Source organism: Gouania willdenowi, chromosome 10, assembly GCF_900634775.1.
Source record: "Gouania willdenowi chromosome 10, fGouWil2.1, whole genome shotgun sequence".
NCBI lineage: Eukaryota > Metazoa > Chordata > Actinopteri > Blenniiformes > Gobiesocidae > Gouania > Gouania willdenowi.
In genome coordinates this window covers 36,136,351-36,159,095 of record NC_041053.1, presented here as the reverse complement: position 1 = coordinate 36,159,095, position 22,745 = coordinate 36,136,351, and the positions used below count along the sequence as shown (strand labels likewise).

The following is a 22,745-nucleotide window of genomic DNA, read 5'->3' as shown; positions in this document are numbered from 1 at the left end:
TCACATCCAGGAGCTTTTTGAACACAGGAAAAGTCACTATAACCTCAGAGGAACCGGCATTTTCAAAAAAAGCAAAAGCTAGAACAAATAAAAAAAGTCGATGTATTTCTGGAAGAGGTGTTAATCTGAGGAATGACTTGAAAAATCAAATAAAACAGTCCGGAACAGTCACAGCTTTCAAAAAGATGTATAAATCTAATACAATAAAAAATAAGAATAAAGTAGCAACTAATGAAAATACTTTAATAGATCCATAACGGATGAAATGAATGAAATGATTTAGTTTAAATATAAAAATAACATAAAATAAAATGAAATTTATGTTAAAACAACTATCCTAAATACCGTACGTGTGTATTTCTCTTCTGTTGGACACTTAAAATTGTTTATTATAAATTTTCGTGTTTTGTCTCGTGGAAGTTTGTAAACAGGGTTAGGCATAATAAGTATTCACTTCAGCCTAAACCCTTTCGGTTATGCTGTGCACAAAATTATGGAAATGTTTTGTTTAATGTTCAATGGAGTGAAATGACCGAATAACAACTACTACTACAAAATAACTCCTTGTTTCTCTCCTTTGTCGCACCCTTACAGGTATGACTTTGTGGAAATCGAGGATCCAATGGAGAAGAAGCTCCTGAGCTGCTGGTGTGGGTCCCAGTCGGTCCCAGCAGGTTATACTTCCAAGGGAAGTCAGATCATCATCCGTTTTGTTTCCGATGAATACTTCCCGTCGGAGCCTGGATTCTGCATCCGCTACTCCCTTCTGCCTGCCGTACGTAAGCAAACAAAATTGTATTTGTCTCAAAGTGTGCCCAAGGGTCCACATAACAGTCAATAATATCTTTCTGTATAAACAACAATTATATTTAAGTTTTTAAGTCACATGTATCAAACTCAAGACCTGGGGGCCAAATCAAATCTGGCCTTTTAATGCATCAAATTCGTCCCATTTTGTAAATTACGAACTAATTCAGTCGTATACTCTCAGCTCCTCCGAATACAAAAATTCAATTAAAATCCACAATATTTGTAGAGCTCAGTTTTCTTGCTTCTTTTAACACATGACACCAGTCATTTTTAATCTCAAACTGTTGAAAGAACTCTCAATTTTTCCAAAATCTGGCAAATTTTCCTCAAATTATTCCACAAAATGTCTCCAAATTCTCAAAATCAGGGATATTTAAGTGACGGATTGATTTAATCACATACTTTATCATATCAACTAAACGTGGAAGTGCAAATCAGGGCACATTAATGTTGAATTTGCTCTTTTTCCCACAAAATAACTGTGGCCCATTTAAGAAGATCAAACTGCTCCGTATTTGGCCCGTTTTAAGTCATTTTCCAGTCAAACTACTCGTAATCCAAATACTTTATGAATTAGTTTTGTAACACAAATTCAAAATATGTATCAAATATTTATCAAAAAATCTCAAATTTAGATTTATCGTCATTACTTTTGAGATATAACAAAGCTCTAACTGAGTACATTTTTATCTGATTAATAAAAACAGTGTTGGTTTGATGTTTAAAGCTTTTTGCTCTGATAAAAAAAAAAGTCCTTTGGCCTGTGATCCTGTGTTGTGCTCAGACGGATCTACAGATGAGGCCTTCCAATGTCACTGATAGTGTTGCGTTAGAAGGAAATGGGAAAAATAAATGGCCTCACTTTCACAAAGTGATCCTTTGACCCGTTGGGGATTCATTGGAGCTCCTGAGATAAAAAGAAGAATTAAGCTTTCCAACTTATCTGATCACAATACCGTGTACACAAGCACAGCTCACTGAAAACAGCCTGATTTAACACTTGACTAAGTCGACTAAGCTCACTTTCAGATAGAAATGAAAGGAAATAGAGTCCAGATGTTGATGCATGAATCCAAATGTGTCACAATGTCAAATTGAAAGTTAATTTAATAGATGGACCAGGATATAAAAATGAATAAATTAAGAAAACTAATGATTCTTGTAAAAACATTCAGTTTTAATTCGTTTTTAAAAGAAAGGAGCTTGGGGTGTAAGCACGGAGCATTAAAAACCAAAATAATCATCACATTGGCATCCCTCTTCATTCTAAACCAGGAGACATGATCTGTGAGAAAGGACTTCTTAAAATGACCTGTGAACCCATGTCGTGGCTTTTTTTTTTTTTGGTTACTAAACTGTCATTTGCCATGTGCAAGAAATCTGCGTTTGACTTTTGGGTTTTGGTGTCAGCAATCAGCACAACCATGACCAATGAAATTAGACTTGACGACTTTATCCTTGGGGTGGATGTGGTAAAAGCTGTGCCCTATAAATACCTTCAACTGCAGCGAGACGACAAAACTTGGTCCCATTTCTACAAAACCTGAAACTTCCATGGAAGCAAAATTCACGTTCCGAGGGACATGTAGATAACTGTGTATCGGGCTTCGGATTTCCTGCGATCACAAAAAAGAAAATGGAAAAAAAAAAAAAATGACATGACAGAAATGCCTCACATGCATGTTTTGGGACATTATCATGTGTTTCCACGTTATTTCTAAAAAAAAAACAGAATGACAACCAGATTAATATGTCCAATTCTGGCGATAATGCTGTTCAAAATGGCACGTTAAGTGTTGAGTGTTGACTAGTGAATGAAAGTGAATGCAGGGCTTCATTTAAAGTGTGTTTTTAATGTGTTGTGTGTGGTTCAGATTAATATCACGCAATGAAACAGAATAAACAGAAGTGTAAAGTGACGTGGAAACGGGGAAACCCTGAAATGGAATTTATGAAATTTTAAAACGGAAAATCGGAGGTTCTAAATTCGAGGTGTCCCGATCCGATATTGATATCGGATATCGGTTCGATATCAGCCAGAAAACGAATATCGGATTTTATCGGACTGCATCACGTAACATCACTTGATCAAGCCTTTTCTAACATTCCACACTACAAAAAAGTCATAAAAGTATGCATGATTTGTGCTGATATCGTAATCGATCAATATCGGCATCAGCCGATATGCAAGGCTGTAATATCGGTATCGTATCGGAAGTGAAAAAGTTGTATCGGGACATCCCTACTCTAAATATGCTAGAAGTTATTTAAGTGGATGAGCACAGTGGTAGGTGAGGATATGTAAGGGTAGTGTAGTGTTGGAGACATAGTAACCCAAGTAGTAGCAGTAATGGGGTAGTATTATAATCTCTATTACAGTGTTACACAAATTGGGGTACGCGATGGCACTACAGGGGGTACTACAGAGAGAGAGAGATGAAAATTAACAAATCAAAGCGTTAAAAATATGGGGTTTTATAATGTTTATTTTTAGGTAAAAATGATAATCACACTGAACATTACCAGCAACTCACAAAACGACGACAAAAACGCACAAAATAAGAGAAAAACATACCGAATAACAAAAAGAACAGACACACAACTACAAAATGACACCAAATACACACACACACTAACACACACTATTACCAGCAACACACAAAACATCAAACAAAAAGAAAGAAAAATACACAAGATCACTACAAAATACACAAAAATAACAGAGAAACATACAAAACAACATTAGAAACATCCAATCGACACCAAAAACACACACACACAGAGAATAATTTAAATAATACATCAAAATGACAACACAGACACACAAAATAAGAGAAAAAATATACAGATTAATAAAGAGAACATGCAAACAACAATTAAATACACAAAATGACATAAAAACACACACAAAATTACACCAAAAACACACAAAATGGTGATAGATTAGAATCAGAACAGGAACTGAAAATATAAGGGTCAGTCTTGGTCCCACATGCAGGTGGGAGATGACAACCGTAAATGATAAAAACTATAGAAAGTCTACTCAGGAGGCACTAAATACAATTTAATTACATTTATTTACAACATGAGATTCTTTAAAATGTGTTATCACTCGTTTATTCCATCATTATGCTCTATAGTGGTTTTTTCATAATATTCTGAGCAAAATGTAGTAGTTGTACATAAGACATTAGACCGTCGTGAGACGGTTTCTATTGCAACAACACATCATCATAGGGTAAAACTAACTTTCTCTTAATTTTGCATTCAAAAGTAAGAGAAAGGGGGTATTTGAGCCAAAAAAAAAATTGAGAACCACTGACTTATTATATGCTATCAATCACATTAAAGAGGAGCTCTTAAAACACACGTTAAAAGTGACAAAAAAAAAACAAAGAAAGTAGTCAGTGCAACAACATAGCAAATACAAGCAAATGCCACACAAGAGGATTATCAAATTAAATCAAAGCTGCCTTGAACAATGGCCAAATGAGAATTAGGCTGATTTAGAGGGACTTTCAGTGGATCCCTCCTTTATCTGCACAGAGGGAAAGAAACTGGGACACCAGTGTTGTAGATACTTCAATCTCAAGGTCTCGGTATCCAGGACACACATATTAAGTCAAACTATCTGTGGGAAACATGTGGTGATGATGCATCGACTGGAAGATTATTATTTTTCTTTCCTGCAGAAAAAAAGTTCATCCCTGAACACTGACCCTCACCTCATCCACTGCAATATGTAACAGCTGTCACACACAGACCAAACAAATGCTTTTATCTCATCCTAGCTTTATATAACACAGTGCAGCCTAAACTTTCACTGCATCTCTGTCTGCAGAACACAACGTACGGAAAGTACCACTAAGAAATTCAGCTGTGAGATAAACGTCAGACACATCTCTCCAGCAGCATTTATCTTCATCCCCCTGATGTCAAGACCACCCACACTCACACTCACACTCCTTCACTTACAAAAGCTGAGAGAAGAGTTGCATTTAGTGGGCGGTTGCCTTTTTTTTTTTAACCTTGACATGTTTTCATTCGTTTACTCGATCTGACTAAACAGTTTTACTCGCCTGTAATTCACAATGGCCTGAAGCTCAAACAGTTCACTGTGCTGATGATAGGGCTGCACGATTACGGCCAGAATAATAATCCCCATTATTTTAATCAATATTGTAATCACGATTATAATCACAATTATTTATCATATTATGGAAAAATCGGTGTTTTAATTGTACTACTTTTAAACAAAACAATATGTGTACAGTTTACAGTGCAAAATTAAGCTTTAAAATGGAATTTTAATTAAAAAAGGTTTAACCCAAAGAATTTAAAATGTACCAAAGGCTAACTGAATAAACACACTATTACAGAGTGCAGAGCCTGTATTTTAAATGTAAATATTTGACGATCAGGTTGATTTAATTGTGGCAACCGAAATCGTGATCACGATTAAAAGTTGATTTATTGTGCAGGCCTAGCTCCGGTGTCATGTACTGACTGCGCATCGTACAGAAATTGTATATGCGCATAAATCCACATGCGCGCACATGAGCACTACCGTAAAATTATTTTTTGCTAAAAAAAATAATAATTCATTTTTGTTTATTTTTGTTTTCAAAGTGAACGGACACAAGTTTTATTTGTTTAGTGGATTATGTTAGGATTAGGGTTATAATCTCAGTACGGAGGTAAACTCAGTACGTGACACTGGGTCTCAATTATGTGTTCACGTTGAAGAGCATAAACCAGGGTTTTTCAACCTTGGGGTTGGGACCCCATGTGGAGTCGCCTGGAGTAGAAATGGGGTCGCATGATTTAAAAAAATAAAAGAATAATCTCAATGAATTATGTTGTATATTTTTACTTTGTCAAATATGTATCAAGTTTATAATAATATTAATAATAAAGTGCAGTATACAAATATCTGATCTGATACAAGATGTTATGAATACTGGCAACTCTGCATTTGTAATAGAGTATAATGAACTTCAGAAAAAAGTATACTATATAGAAACTAAAGAAACAAAAATGTTGGGAACCAAGAAAGTGAAGAGGAATGTTAATTTTTTAATTTTTTTTAAATTAATAAGCGTTGTGATAAAAAAATAAACAAAAACAAGTTATACCAACATACAAATCAATATTATTTCTACTATGATTTATGTTTTAGTTACTGTTTGCTGTTACTTTCTGTAAAACAGACATGTGCTTTTTGTTAATCTTTCAGTTTTTGCAAAAAAAATCAACACATTTTTAATGGTTTTCATAATTTTGTCTCAGCATCTTTAGTGGTGAACAAAAATGCGAAAACAAGTTCAGTTAAAACAGTTTAAATTCATCTCTTTTTCTTGAAGACTAACAAGCAAACAATATGAATTTAAGACATGTACCGTACCGCTACAGTATTTATGAACTGGTGCCCTTTCCGATATCTACCCACTGTCTCCTTCACAAAGGGAGGTGTTGTGGTTTATTTTTAGTGGGTAATGTTCAATATCAAGGGACAAACCTTTTTCATCAGTACTTAAAAATAAAACAAGTGTCTGTAATGTAGCATTTTCTTGTATGTTACCAAAATTAATTTCGAAGTATCATCAGCAAAGAATACAACAATGACAGAATGCATCCTTTCAACTGGGAACACAAAAGCAATAACAATTTTGCTGTTGTTTGGGAATTATGGGATTAAAATCAAACACTGGGGAAATAGAAATTACATGGGTTGAATATTAAGAGAAGATAATATAAACTGTATTGTCCCCAATGGGAAAACTACAGGCATTGAGACACAACAAATACCAATAATACTGTGATGCCGGTGAATCCAGCCTTGGTGTTGTTCTGTGTTGCCATCTCTGGGTTGCCACGTTGGGTGTTTCCCGTGTGTGTTTGCCGCCCTGGGTTGATGTACGTGATTGTGACGTTTCCTTTTGTTGTGTCCTCACTCTCGCGTTAGTTCGTTTTTTTTTTTTTTTTTTTTTTTTAAACATATATATTATTATTATTTTATATTTAATCAATTTTTTGTGTATTTGTGCAATATATCAGTGAATACATTGCTTTCAATGTGTTGCAATGGTTTCTTGATGCACTTGATTTTATGATTGCAGTGTGTAATACCTGCAATATTTATGTGTGCACAGACATTTTATTTTCATATAATCTGTTCAGATCAGTGTTTAAACTGACACAATAGGATAAATTATACATATCTTCTTATTTTTGTGCATTGTCAGTAACTCAGGGTGATTTATCTTTAATGTTCTCACTTACAGTTGTTACAATGATGTCATTATGTCGTCATGGTTACTTTGAGACTTCTACACAGTAGTTTCAGTGAAAAGAAACTTGTAGCACTTTATTTTATGATGGCAGTGTGTAACAATGCATTTTTTTTTTTTCAATGAAAATGTGCAAAAACACTAATAATAAATAATAAATAGGATGAGAACTTGATTTTTCATTTCTACGTTTAATTTTGATATTAACCGGGTAGAATATTAGAATATTGTAATATATCATGATAATATCATATCATGACACAAGGTACAGCTTGCCTGCTGAAAGAAGGCTGACTTCATCCATTAATGTTTTTAAAGCAAAGCTAAAAATGTATTTGTACACTGTGATGTATGAGTCCTAAAATTCCTGTTTTTATGCATGTCTTTCATATTATTATTATAATTGTTTTTATATGTTTAATGGCTGATCTATGTGATGTACAGCACTTTGATTGAAAGCGTTCTATAAATGTATGTATTATTATTTATATATGATAAATAATTTTTGCCTCCAGCAGCTAGGGCTGAGCGATATGGACCAAAACTCATATATCAATATTTTTCCTCAAAATAGCGATATACCGAAGACAATTTAGGGTTACAATTGCTCAAATCAATTTAAATTTGCTGATGAAAAATGCCTCACAGGCGCATTTATTAACAGTCACACAAAATGTGCCACTTTTGTGCCTTTTCTCCTATAAAGGACAGCTTGTGTGAATGAGTTATTTAGTGAGGCTTGTATCTTGATCTTGATATATTGCCCAGCCCTACCAATCTGGTTTCTAAATTGTACGAAGGAGTGTGTGATGCTATCCAGTAGGGGTGGGGGAAAAAAAATAGATTCACATAAGAATCGCGATTCTAATCATCCAAAATTCTGAATCGATTCATAAACGTAAAAAATCGATTTATTTATTTATTTATTTTATTTCCAGAAACACTCAGCTTAGAGTCTTTACTCTGGAACTTAACATACAAATACATATTCGTGTTCTCATAAATATATCACTAAAATACCACTATACAAAGTCTGCTATCTTCTCCCTCATGCTAACATTTGCCTCGATCTGCGGTGATTTATATAACACACCGTTTATGTTTAACTTTCTCAGACAGTCTTTGTAGTGTTATCAAACAATACAGTTAAACTCACAAGCATATGTTTTTTCAAGCCAAAAATACAAGAACTTAGTAGAGACTAGTCGGCCGTGGGCTTTCAAGATGGCGACTTCCGACTACTACGGCAACAGTGTTGGGCCAAAACACACAAATTCATCCAGACTTTTACAGTCTATTGACACGATCCCAACAGGAAACAACAGTGACCCAAACTTTCAATGTATTACATAGACAGCACAATTAGTGTGTTTTGTTTTGTTTTTGTTTTTTTTGTTATTTAGCATGAATAAATGTTAGCTTTTGTCTTAACTTTGCCTTTGTGTGATTACATCATTGGAATCACTTTATTTAAAACGATCTTATTCAAACTGTATTGTTTTGATGCCATAATTTGCCTTAGCACACTGTGCATTGTATCAATTTTTGAATCAATAATCGGTTAAAACGACAATGGATTTCGAAGCCAATCGTGAATCTAAGAATCGGAGTTAAATCGAATTGTGAGACACCCAAAGATTCACATCCCCACTGTCCAGGGTATGACCCTCTGCCATGTGTCGACTGAGAGCTAGAGATAAGCACCAGCAGACCCCTGGGACCCTGAAACAGGTAGAAGCGGGTCAGAAGATGAATGAATTCAAGGAGACAGCTTAAATTTAAGATAGAAATCAATGGTCGGACGAAAGTAATCTTTATTTTAAGATAAAATCTTGAAACTGCCGCATAGCAGAATGAAATATTACATTTCAACAGACAGGGCAGAATCAAAGTACTCTACTGCCGGTTTGATGAAACAAGAGACCGAGTTTTTCTTTCCTATTCCAACTCTAGAAAGTGGTGAAACCATAAAGAGGTAAAGGACGGTTTGCCCTCTATACGTTGGGTTTGTCTTTCCCTTTGAACTTCCTCCGAGTGAGGAGGAGCAACATGCAAGAACAGCGGCACTCTGTTTCCTCTGCGGTCAACCAGCAGCTACTGGAACCCCATGCCATGCCGGGGCTAGCACTTTAGTTTATATTTAAACAAGCAATAATTTCTCTCCACCACTTCCATGGAATGGCACAGGGGGAAAAAAAGAAAAGTTGGTCTGTAATTCTCAGGAAGGGATTTAAGAAAAAAGGGAAGGCGAAGAGGTTGTTTAAACACGGGTAGGAGAAGGGGCCTGTTGAATGTGGCGAGAGGCGTGTTGAGTGCTGGGCGTTGGGAGCTTAAGGAGCAAACAGAACATGCATCATTGTCTCTGTGTGGTCTCAATCCCAAATAAAGCTTTTTTTGCTCCCCTGGCATTAATGATAACCCTTTGATTATTGTTTGATTTGATTTTTATTTCAAACATGAACACAAACAGCAGTGTATTTACCACAATGAGAAAATAATAATGGTAAATCAAAAATCAAACAAAGCAAAGAGAATAAATGGTTACACAATCTTGCAAATGAAGCCTGTACATGTTCAAAAAGGAGTAGGAGGAAGTTTAAACTTATGTGATCCTACCCCTTGTAATATTTTGTACAGTAGTCCCTCACTGTATCGCGGTTCACCTTTTGCATCCTCGGTGTTTCGCAGATTTTTTTTACAGTGCAATTATGGATGCATCTTCTTACAGCGTATGAACGCGCGTTGTGTTCTGCGTCCTGATTGGCTAATGCTGCGTTCATTCACCAGCAACACATCCAACCCAGTGAGTTTCACCGCCTGCTGAAGCGAGGAGCTGCGCTCCTTTTTCTCTGCTCATAAACATAAACCACCAGCGAAAAAAAGCCGGTGTGATTAGCAGCTAATGCTATCCTAGCTCAGTGCTACAGAGAGAACTTTTACCTGCTACTACCACCTCCTCGCTGATTCTCCTACATGCCAAATCCTTTCTAGTCCAGTCCTGGTTATAAAGGGCGTGTCATACAGCTCCAGGTGGTGACACAGCTTCTACTCCACGGTTGAATGGATGAACAGACTGGTGTCCGTGTTGACTTGACGTCATCGTCAACAAAGACTCTGATTGCGTTCGGCATCAATGTCTGATCGCTAGCAGTGTGACTCTGAAGTGCTGTATGTTTGAAAACAGGTTTATGTTTTAAAATCTACAAAGGTTTGAACTTTGAGAGCGTTTAAACAAGAGAGAAATGTTCATTCCTGTCTGAGAAAAGTGAATAAAATGTGTGGTGAGGGGTTTTACAGCCTTAAAACATGTATAATAATTGTAAAAAAAAATAAAGCTGACTACTTCGCTGATTTCACCTATTGCGGGTTATTTTTAGAACGCAAACCCCGCGATAAACGAGGGACTACTGTACTCTACTTTATTTCTATACATTAATCCTCTGATATCATACACCTATTTACACTATAAAATGAGACAATTCATTGATATATACTGTATCTATATAATTATACAATTCATGTATTCCTCTATACATTCATCTGTCCAAACATACACATGCATAAGTATCTAGACAATTTATAATTTAACCTTTAACCCTTGTGGTTCGAGAAGATAGATTTTATGTATTTGTATAAATTGCTTTAAATTCAGACATTTTTTCCACTATCTGGTACCTCTTCCTGACACACACACGGACTCACATTGTGAAAATCTTTTCTACTCCTAAAATGAACATTTATTTGTCTGCAGTGACAAAAAAAATCATAACTTGAATGCCAAAAAAAAAAGAAAAGTCTTGATGAAACGATTGGCACCAGCTGATGATAAGACCGAACTCTGCTGAAACAGATGGAAATGATTGACATTGGCTCGATGAGACCAAGCTCTGTTTATATGACAGCGACAATTACTGCATGTGTGTGTGTGCGTCCGTGGGTGTTTGTGTGTGTTTTACCAGGAGGCTATTTCAGAATGGTCAACTCAACAACGTCGGCTGAACCTGTCATTTCAGTTACCAGAATAAGATTGTGTGGTTGGGCTTCAAAAGGACAAAAGAAGGTCGGAAATGAGAAAATTACAGCTTTAACAACAAATGTCTTTGTGTCAGGCTGAGGGTTGAAAGGTCCACCATCCAACACTCATTTTAAACTTTTGGACTCGTGCACAATTTGTTCTTTAAGTGTGTGGAGGAGTGCACTCATTTCACCACAGGATAACACAACTTATATTTGTTATATCCGCTGTCGGCCTCTTCTACCATTATTTCAGTTTGTAAGTGTTTTTATTGCATGGATTTTCGGGAACTAAAGACTTCCCAGCTTCCGTCCTCAGAAAGTCTTCCAGCATGCTTTTGGCTGCTGGTTCAGTGTTTATCTGTAACTTGTAAACACTTTACAGTTTATTCTTTTTTCACTTCAGACTTGCTCTTGCCATAATATATTTTCAGTCTGCACAGTCACAAACACAAATAAATTTAGTGTCTCAATTTTGCAGGTGATGGAATTGGCAGGAAGTGAGATTTGTTCTTCTCTCAGAAAATGAAGTCAGTCCTAACTTGAAGTGCTTTTCTGTTGTCTGGCAGGTTTGAGACTACAGTTTAAAAATCTAAGATATATACTGTATATAAATTAGATTAAGAGTTAATAGGGAACAGCTGTCTACCTGTCATAATTGGTCAGTGTGAGTGTTTGAATAGCTGGGTGCAGCTTGGTTTCTTAAACATTCAAACCCTCCAGAAATTTGCGACACTGCGATCGCAACTAGTAATGCAAATTCAGCCAATCCCTGTGAATTGTGTGCGACCCTTTTGTCCAATCACCACAAATTTCCGCGATTTTAACCAATCTGACGAAACTCAGAGTGTATCAGGTGTTGCAACAAATTCCGTGACCCAACAAAATGTGATTCCGGTCAATTTGTCGGCACAACGTGGCTGAAGTCCGTTCGCCTTGTGTAAGCCACCCTCAACTTCTGTAGTCAGCAGCCGCTGGGAATCCCCCAGTGCGACTGGAGTCACCATTTAGTCTGATTACAGACTGTCACAACAGCCAAACTGATGCTTTTGAGTAAAATAACGGCGGACGTGTCTCAGGATCGCAAGTGTTTAATGATCTCCTGCTGCTTTAGAGGGACTGTTAAAGAAAATAACCTGATGAAACCTTCAGTACAGGTATCGTCTAAAACGGTAGCATTGGCCAATATTATTGGTGTTTGCGCCCCCTGGTGGTATCTCCACGCACACATTTTTGAAATTGCTGCTTGTATGAGAGTCCAGCAAAAGTGTTTGTCGTAAAAGTAATGAGTTTATTTATGAGATTCTCAAAGGAAAGAAACCATTTATTTATTTTTTGGAGTTTCAAAAACTGATTCTCTATGTAATATTTTCTGCACTGGAAACCTTTCAAATGTAAATGATTGTGAATCTGAGCTATTTTCGATATTTTCATGAATTATTTCAAAGGCAATCAATAATTTGGCAAATTGACCAGTTAAGTCTCAAAATGCTGCAACTTTTGCTGCAGTTTTTTGAAAAAGCTGCCCTGTTTTGGGTTAGTGACCCCCCACAGACAGACTGAGTTTCCTTAGTGTATGAAGATAAATATTCTGCAATGTACAAAGGAAAGGCAAAAAGTCCTTTCTGTGACACTGTCAACCCACTGTGGGTTTTGGTTGAACTGCAGGGTAGTTTGTTTTAAGCGGCCTTCTTTCTTTTCACTAGGAAAACTGTTTTTTTATGGTCAGCTTTTAGTGAGTTCATATGAGGATGATTAGTGCACATGTGACTGCTAGACAAGGAAAGACTTTTTGTACAGGATTCAGTTTCAGTGGACAAAGGTACATTGGTCATCATAGTTACACCACTTACAAACTACTCCTATACAACCCCATCATATTCACATTTTAGATTGTTTCTGTACTTGTCTAATCTAAGTTTCACCCTATGTTTTTCTCTGGAATAGAGGAGAGTATTGGTGGTCAGTGTAAGCACTTTGTTCCTAAATAACTCAAATCAAATCTCGTTCGACACTTAAAACGTTAGTCAAAGCCTCTTCATGTGTCTCCTAGGGAGTGCTTGGCTTCTTTATCTGAAGCTGAACCGACAGGGAGCTTCTAATTGGGGCAGTGTTGCACCATCGACATTCACAAGCTGTTAATGACTTCCAGTCGGTGCTGTTGCTGCTACTGCCAAGGCTGAGCTAATAAGAATCGCAGCCGTCTGAATCATTCAACAACCATCAGCAAAAAAAAAGCTGATTTACTCTTACCCTGGGACTGGTGCTGTATGGCAAGTCATTTTTCTATGAAAAACTCTTTCACATTTGCCCTCACATTGGTGTAAAAATAAAAAAAAGCACAGTTACAGTATGCTCAGCACTCTTAACTACATGATGGATGTGCATCAGCTGGCTTTTTACCTGAAGCTACGAGCCAAGCTGGTTCTCGTTTTAGGCCTTAATGCTGCCTTACCAGTAGAGGATGGCGTGTTGGGGTCTTGTAATTTGTCGTTAAGCAGTGTACGAATGTAACATTTTAGCTGTGTTTGATGTATTTACCCGGTACGACCTGAGTGCTACACTGAGTGTCACTAATGCTGCTGGATACAACTGTAAATGTTGCACCCGTGTAAGCCTACTGTGAAAATAATAAGAAAAAAAACGATTTGGTGATATATCCTGATATTCCACTGCACGATTATTATTTAATCATGTTTTTTAACAAGAAAAAACTTTTAATTTCACCACCTGCATAGCACGTAAATGCCCGGTCACTAGGTGTCAGTGAACCAAATCAGACATTGTTAAACTACCTTAATTCATTTTAGCTTGGAAGTTGATCGCATTTTATTTTCATAAAACATACTGGCCACTTTTATAGATGTGTTTTTTTTTAAGAATTTAAGAAATTAACAAAATAAAAATCTGTAAAATTTTTTTTTTGAAAAATGTAAATTGACAGTTTGATAAACATACTACTTGTTTTTGATATTTGTACTTGAATTACAGTTAGTTACCATTTACCATTTGTATTTCATGCCATTTTGTACATGTAAAGGTGAAATTTGAAATTATTGATATTGTGATAAATTGCAATGTACAGTATATTGTATTGTTTGGTATCGGGATATATCGTATAGTGGCATGCAAATCTTATTGTATTGTGACAGATTCATGGCAATGCACACACCTAGAAAATAGGCAATATTAATATTAATTAATAAATAGTTTCTTTCCTTGTAATGTTTGTATTGTTGGACCCCATGGCGTTAAAAATCTAAACTTTACTGATATTTTTAAACAGATGTGTGAATAGGACAGAAACACACAATGGATCCTTTTTTCCCACTCTTTTTTTTTTACCATTACACTTAATTTCAGACTTTTTGAACATCAAGGTCAAACAATATGTAGCTTTGTGTGACGTAAAAACTATATGTGCAGTGTGTATATTCAAAATCAACATTATAGTGCCATATGCAGGCCTAAAGGAAGAACTACAGCTCATCGTTGCTCTGTATCTCTAAATAAACCAATGTGTTTTTTTGGAACAATGACAAGGATGTTGGTGAAGCGTAACTGGGATTTGTTTAACCAATCTGTTCGGATAGTAGTTTAAACTCAATTCTTAGTTCTTTCCTCATCACTCTCCCCATTTTCATTAGTTTTAAAGGAAAACAGTCTTTGTCGTTGTCTGTTTGTATAAAATATCATGAATATATGTACATATGTGTAATTAAGAAGCACACCCTTGTTAGAATTCAGATTCTATTGAAACAAAGTCAAAAAAACCATTTCATCTGTTTTCTTTTTTGAAGTGGTTTCCCGTCACCTTTTCTGTGATAAGATCGTTGATGTGGAAACATTCTAAGCATACTGTAACTATATCTAATAAAAGGGAAAGTTATGTTCCAACCAGGAATTCATTTTGAATTACTGCCTGATTTGCTCTATGTAACTCATCGAGATTCAGATACTGGGATCATTATTTTTTCATTATCCCTGGCTTTGCGACAGCTTTTTCAATACCCCACACAGGGGTTTTTCCCCCTCTCTTTTATTTTTTAAAGTGTCATTAAGTAACCATCCACCTGTTACTCACTAAAGATTAGGAAATAAAAAACAACTCGCTGACATGTTGGACAAACGTGGCGCCACAAGACTGGTGAAGAAAGGTTTAATGGATTAGCCTCTTTCCTCACGGGAAGATCCAAAACACCCGGTATTAATCATGTCTCTGATAGCTCAGGGCCAATGATCCACAGAAACACAGCAATAGTTGACTGGACAATGAGCAAAGGGACAGGTCACTTTTGATGTGGCACTATAATAAATGGACAAAGTCAAAATAGTGGGATATACATCGTGGACTCTCTTCAGTCTTTCTTTCTGTCTTAAAGCTGCTGGAGTCCATAACTTGTGAGGATGCAGGAAGCTCTGACATTGTTTGTCTGATTTTAGTAAATAAGCTATCAAAAAATTACAAAAGTTCCCAAGATTTTTGCTATCGCTTTTATAATTTATAACTTTTACATTTTTTGACTTGTTACATTTTTTTCTTTCCCATTCATTTCTATTTGAACATGTTTAGCTAGTGCCTTCAGCCCATTTCAATCTCTTTCAACTTGTTTTTAAACATTTTCAACCCATTTGAACTTTTTCCAACCTTATTGCTAATGTTCAGCTATTGTTTATGCTAGGTCAGTGCTAATGCTAAGTAAATGCCAATGCTAGGCTAATGTTAATGCTAGATAATGCTAATAATGCTAATGCTAGCTAACGTTAATGCTAAAATTAATACTAGTGAATGCTAATTCTAATGCTAGCTAATGCTAATTTATGCAAATGATAGGTAATTGCTAATATTAAGCTAATGCAGTGCGATGCGGGCCAGCACCTGCATCCTCGCTTGCATATTTTTCAGGAAATGCAAATATTCTAGTTCTTGTTTAATCCGATAAAGACATGGTGTAGGTTTCATAGATCAATTAATTGAGGATCGTAAAAACTATACAATCCAACAATGCAATGCACCACACGCTTGGTTTACTGGTTTACTGGGGAAAATCAAAACAAACTTTCGAAAGGCAATTTCAACCATATGCATCTTTTTTTTTTTTTTTTTTTTGTGATCTTTGATTTATTGATCTCTGAGGCTTGCAGTATCTCTTTATTTGATAAAAAAAGATTGTCTTCACCAGCTTTAATATGATATTGATTACCTAAACCACTTGTATCAAATTCAAGACCTCTGGGCCTAATCCGGCCCTTTGGAGCATCCAATTCTGCCCACACAAGACAGTAAAAATTACAAAGAAAACATGAATCATGGTGTGAACGAAACTCAATATTTGCAGGGCTCACAGTTTTCCAGGCGCTTATTTCACATGATTTCAATCATTTTTAATATTAAATTAAATCCTTCAATTTTCTTCAAATTATGTAACATTTCCTTTAATTACATAGAAATAGGTCACAAAATCAAGGAAATTTAAAGTGAAGATCCTGTTGGGATCTGATTTGTATCACTTATTGCTTGGATATGGTCGGTTTCTTACATATTTTGTATTTTATATATACGTAGATGTGCAAACTAGGGCACAATAATGTTAAAATTACTTGTTTTCCTGCAAAAAATCTGTGGCCCGCTTGACATCAAACTGTTTTGTATTTTGCCCCTGAATTAAAATGAGTTTGACACCATTACTGTGTACTTTTAAGTAACTATTGTTGTAATTAGTTACCCACTTTGTCAAACGTGTAGTTCATTCTGCGTCAGTTGAGACCCTGTTATGCTGCTTTCACACCGAATGCATCTTCTGCGGCACCGGACGTATCTGCCGCTCGAAACGTACCGCAGGGTCCGCAAGATCAAAAATGTCCCAATTCGCTTCATACGCACGTTTGAAGGAAAGCCCCGCCCACCAGCGACACATCCAACACGGTGAGTTTCACTGCCTGTTGAAGCGAGGAGCTGCGCTCCTTTTTCTACTCTCATAAACATAAACCACCAGTGAAAAAAGACGGTGTGATTCGTGGCTAATGCTATCCTAGCTCAGTACAGACTTTCAAAGATGAGAACTACAGAGAGAACTTTTACCTGCTACTAGCACCTACTCGCTGATTCTCCTCCACGACAAATCCTTCCTCGGCCGTGTCATACAGCTCCAGGTAGTCACACACAGCTTCTACTCCATGGTTGAATGGATGAACAGACCGGTGTCCATGTTGATGGCCTGACGTTATTGTCAACAAAGACTCTGATTGGCATGCGAAACAGTCACAGGAGTTCAATATATTCAACTCTTGCAAATGTCTGGACATGCGTAACATCGGGAGCGCCCTCGCACGGCCAACGTACTTGATGTGCGGATCGCACCACCTCACTAGAAAGATTTTGCATCTGGGACACATCTATCCATTGACTTTGTATATAATCTGGACGTACGGACGCATAGGTGTGAACGCAGCATTACGTCTGATTAATTAAACAACACTTTTATTAATTTAATACTAAATTATGACCCATCCACCTGAATACAGCTGCAGAAATTGAGATTCATCAGACCTGGCAACATTCCATTTAGCATTTCATTGTATGTATTTGGTGAATGTGACCTGTGTATGCTAAGTTTCCTGTTCTTTGTGGTGCTGTTGTCTTCTGCAGCTGTTTTCTGTGAAGATGTTGAATAGTAATTACTATTTTATTTCATTATTTATTTATTTTTTAATGTTGGCCTTTTTTCCATGAATCTGCATATCCAATGATTATTGATTGCTCAATACTTTCAGGAGAAAAAGCTTAGTGCTTAGTGCTCTATTTGATCTAACTAACAATATTGCCTCGTCAGTTCTTAAACATAATGATGAATTCCTGACTGGTTTGTAAAATGTGTGGAAATGACTCTCAGATGCTAAAGTAATGGTTCGTCCACATCTTTGCTTATATTGATAATCTAAGATTGGTTTTAAATTGAACCAAGCCCCAAACTTTCATCACATTTAATGAGCTTTACACAAAACAAGGGGCTTGTAAAAAAAAAAAAAAAAAAAAAAAAAGAACTGCTGTTTTTAAAGCTTTTTTTTTTTTTTTTTAATGTTTTTCTCCTATTTTACAATTTGTTTAGAAGACTTGTTTTATAAGGTCTAGAGCTAAAAGGTTTTAAATGTCAGCAAAACAAATTAAAATGTACGTGTCCAGAAGCATTGAGTGCTTTTTAGTATTAAATATATTGGTCTTTATTGAACCAACACGTTGTAATGCAATATTTAGTATGCAGATCCATTAGCAAAGACCAAACAAAAAGGACCTTTTATGTAAATCCAGTTTATAACCTTTCATTGACAACTTTCTCCAAACCATTTGTTCACATCCATTGTTTTTGGTTTTTTTTCCTACAGAGCGTATCAGAGCCTGAGGTCCCCGCGGTGCCTCCACCATCTCGGCAAGGTGTTGAGGAGCTGTCGGAGGCGGTGGCAGGTCTGAGCACCGTGGAGGAGGTCATGAAGTACCTGGAACCAGAGCGATGGCAGCTGGACATGGACGAGTTGTACAAGCCCACATGGCACGTCCTGGGAAAGTCATTCATCCACAACAAGAAAGCCAAAGGTGGGACACGTCTCACAGCAGCACTGTGTGCTAGCTTAGCAGTTAGCATTACTGCCTCATTGCATAAAAGCTCCTGGAGTGAGCCTAAGGGACAGTTTTGTGTATAGTTTGCATGTTCTCCAAGTGCTTGGTTGACTTAATGTTTATCTGTAATTTTCATATTCAGTTCATTCTGCAATAACATTTATTAGGGAAAATGACCAACTGTATATACCGGTGCTATCTATTGGCCTTTAAATACAGTACCTTACAGCAGTGGTTCTCAACCTTTTCAGCCCCAGACCCCCAAAATAAAGGTTCCAGAGATCGGGGACCCCCATTGTACCTGAAGGTGGTTGAACACAGACATGAACATTGAAGAACAGTCATGTGGAGACAGGGCCATCTATAAGGGGGACTGAAGGGGAGAGAGATTTTTGGGGCCCTTGCATAAAGTCAGCAAAATGATGGTCCATTGTTCAATGAATCTGTTATAACCACATTTATTTATTTATTTATCTGAATAATATCCACTGTTATCCAGGATGTTGATTATTTGCGCCATAGTACAGTATATAGTCATCTGAAAGATGTAAATCCTTGTTTTAAACAGAAATAAAAAGGGTGAAAAGCAACCAAAAATGGTGGACAAGGTGGTGAAATTGGATTTTGAAAACCACACAAATTGGTTAAAAGTTGCAAATTACTGTGGCCAAAAAAAAGGACAGAAAAAGTGGGATTAAAAAAAAATTAATAAAACGGTTCAAAGTGGCTTAAAAGTGGCAGAACATCAGAAAATTGTTAATGTTGTTAAATTGACGAAAAAATAAGCATGAAATGAGGTTAAAAATGACAATAATGGATCAACATATGTGACATTAGGTGGGAAAAGTGCCGAAACTGTCTTTAAAGTGGAAAAAATGCGCAAAAAATAAATACCTGTACATAAAAAGTTACTAGATTCATTCACTGATGTGTGAAACAAATACTGTTGAATAATATTGAAATTAGTTTGTAAATGCTAAATTTTAAAGTGGAAAGCTCAACAATGTTTTGAAGTTTGGGGATTTGAATGAAACAAACATTCTGTGTCGTTAAGGAGGATCTGACTTAAACCTGCTGAGGGAGGAGGTTCGACTCTACAGCTGCACTCCACGCAACTTCTCTGTGTCACTGCGAGAGGAGCTAAAAAGAACCGACGCCATATTCTGGCCCAGCTGCCTCCTGGTGAAGCGCTGTGGTGGGAACTGTGCCTGCTGCTCTAACCGCTGCTTCGACTGCCAGTGTGTTCCTGCCAGGGTCACCAAAAAATACCATGAAGTAAGCATCGACTTAAATACTCTATTTGTTTTGTTTTGTTTTCTTACCGGACAACATTTCACTGGCAGGGGTAGACTGGCCATCTGGCATACCGGACATCTTCCCGGTGGACCGTCGACCCGAAGTGGGCCGGTCCGGTCCACTATGTTTTTTATTTTTTTGACAAGCGAGTTGAGGCAGACATGGTAACAGGTGGCCATAAATGGTCTAAAAATAGCAAAAACATGGCAAGAAAAGAGTGAAAAGTGACTAAAATAGGCCAAAAGTAGTCAACAGTGTCAAAAAACTGGGAAAATAAAGAGGAAAAAGGTGGTATTTAATGGCAAAAGGTAGCTTAAATGGGCAAAATGCGGCAAACATTAGTGAAAAAGGGCAAAAATGTGGAAAAAAGAAGCAAAATGTAGGGATTTTTTTATCATTATTCATTTACTGAGGAAAATGTAGCTTTTTTGGATAAAGAGGGTCTAAACAAACTTGTAAAAATTTACAAAAAATAAGAAAAAAGGGATAATTATTGGCAAAAGGTAGAATAAGTCTGAAAAAAAGTGTCAAAACTTTTTGAAAAGGGGTCAAAAAAATGGGACGAAGGAAGTTGCAAGATGGCCAAAGAAAACAGGCAAAAAGGGGTTAAAACATTTCCCCCTTTTAAGATTTTCTGGGGGAATAATAATTGAAATTAACTGTGAAAGAGCTGTTCCAAAACCTCATTGACAGTAAACCACTTCCTAGAGGACATTTTTAATGTTTTATACATTCAGCACATTTAAAAAACATCATAATAATTTTATGCTTAATCAATTGTACTCATCAAATTACGAAAAGTAATGACATATGAAGCAAAAAAAACAAAAAAAAACAAAGTCAACAGTTATTTTTTGAATAATAATAGGGTTAAAGATGAAATACACTCATTGTGTGAAGCTTATGCACATTTGGTTTTTGTTTTTGTATTACTTGTGTGGCTGTCAGCTCATGTTTCTTCCCTCCAACAGGTTCTTCTGCTGAAGCATCGAAGCGGAGGAAGAGGCCTGCAGAAGTTCTTGGCTGATGTTTCTTTGGAGCATCATGAGGAGTGTGCCTGTGTTTGTAAAGATGACAGGGACTGACCTTAAAGAGCACACGGACGTTTGAAATGAACCATTGTTGCAACTTTGTATCTTATCCTTCTTCCTCGGGGGGCAAATAAGAGCCTCCATTTGTCTCGTTGTCCTTTTTAATAATTGGATCTGCAGGAACAGACTGGAATCTAATACATTTTCTGAATGGATCTGACTGGAGTGAAATACCAGTAGAGACTCTGAGTACACTTTGGAGGAACGTAAATTCACTGGATGAGATCTGGACTATTACTTGTGACTTCGAGAACTACTTTTTGAGCGACTCTGTGATTAAGAACATTGAGGCAGTTATGGCTCCTCTTCCTGATGTCTTTTTTTTTTTTAAATTAGATCTTTCTTGCTCTTGTACTTGTTTTTAATTTTCTATAAATGAAATTTTCCAGCCTTTCTTGAACCCATTTCCCACTTGTTTGGAAGCAGTTTTCATCCAGGTTACAAGAAAAAAAAACAGTGTATTATGTGTAAATATTTGTGTTTTTACTTTTTTCAGCACCAATCCAACTTTTTACGCCAAAGAGTCTCATTAAAAATGTCAAAATTGCACACGAAGAATTGGTTGAAATAACTTTTTTTTTTTTTTTCCCAGTTCATGTCAGCAATATTTAGTGTGTTCGCAGCTGATTCTGTTTGAGATTGTTTGTAATATTTATTTGTGTAATGAAAGGGAATTTTACTTCAACATTTTGTATTTTATGCATTTGTCATTGTGTCGTCAGTAGTTTTAGCCAAAATTCTCTCTTTTTTTTAATCTGTTTTTCATTACCTATATTTCATAACTATTTATGTCTATGTTTGCCTCAACGGTTTTGTATTTCATAGTAATAAACATCCAAAAAAAATCTTCCTGTACATACGATATGTTTATGAAGTCACACACCCACATCTGTCATTTAAAGCTTTCTTTATAAAAAATAATAATAATAATAATAATAATAATAATATTATTATTATTATTATTTTAAATGAGCAGATACTTCAGTTCATGCACTTCTGTGCTAAATGCTGTATAGAATAAATAGATTTTACATATACGGTAGTGGAAATCATTTCTGTTGTGTTTTTGTTATGGTCACTGCTCAAATGTGTGTGTAAAATATGAATTTTTAGCTCAGTCGTGCAGTTTATCACAAGTTTTTGTTCCAATATTTGCTTGGCACTCATTAACAGCCATTAGTTAGCATCAAAAGTAAAATTAATAGTTTTCCTTAAGTTTACCATTTTTCTGACACTTTAATAGTAAGTTACTTTCCTCACATGGTTTGTAAATAGGTGGTTTGTGGGCTGGATGGTTATCGTGGGATGCCATTTTTGAGGACTGATGCAGTAAAACACAGCCGGGGGTCTTTTTGCATAGGCTCCTTTTTCCCACATGTTGCATGATGTCATTTAAAAGCACGTAAGCGTAAGCTTGCGGTTCATTAAATACTATGTCCAACAATGCAAAGTCTTAATTACAGTCTTAATTGCAGCGTCGTATAAGCTTAATTTCCCAGTCAGTGCGATATTGTAGCTGTTGCAACTTGGCTCACTGAAATAAATGTTCACTGGCATATTTTATAAGAGCCAGTTTCTCAGGGGTGTGAAAATATGTGTGAGGAGAGAATGATGTGGATGGTATCTTTT

At 36.3% G+C, this 22,745-nt stretch overlaps 1 protein-coding gene across 2 annotated transcripts in view; it reads left to right on the top strand.

The window, feature by feature from the left end:
* Window positions 1–21,637, top strand: part of pdgfc (platelet derived growth factor c) — an 80,456-nt gene extending 58,819 nt beyond the window's left edge. For both annotated transcript variants that reach the window (XM_028459880.1, XM_028459879.1), the window contains 4 exons: window positions 595–775; window positions 18,498–18,705; window positions 19,784–20,004; window positions 20,997–21,637. In XM_028459880.1, coding sequence (XP_028315681.1) covers window positions 595–775; window positions 18,498–18,705; window positions 19,784–20,004; window positions 20,997–21,110 — 724 coding nt within the window. In that variant the 3' untranslated portion in view covers window positions 21,111–21,637. The remainder of the gene's footprint in view (window positions 1–594; window positions 776–18,497; window positions 18,706–19,783; window positions 20,005–20,996) is intronic.
* Window positions 21,638–22,745: the final 1,108 nt, after the last annotated feature.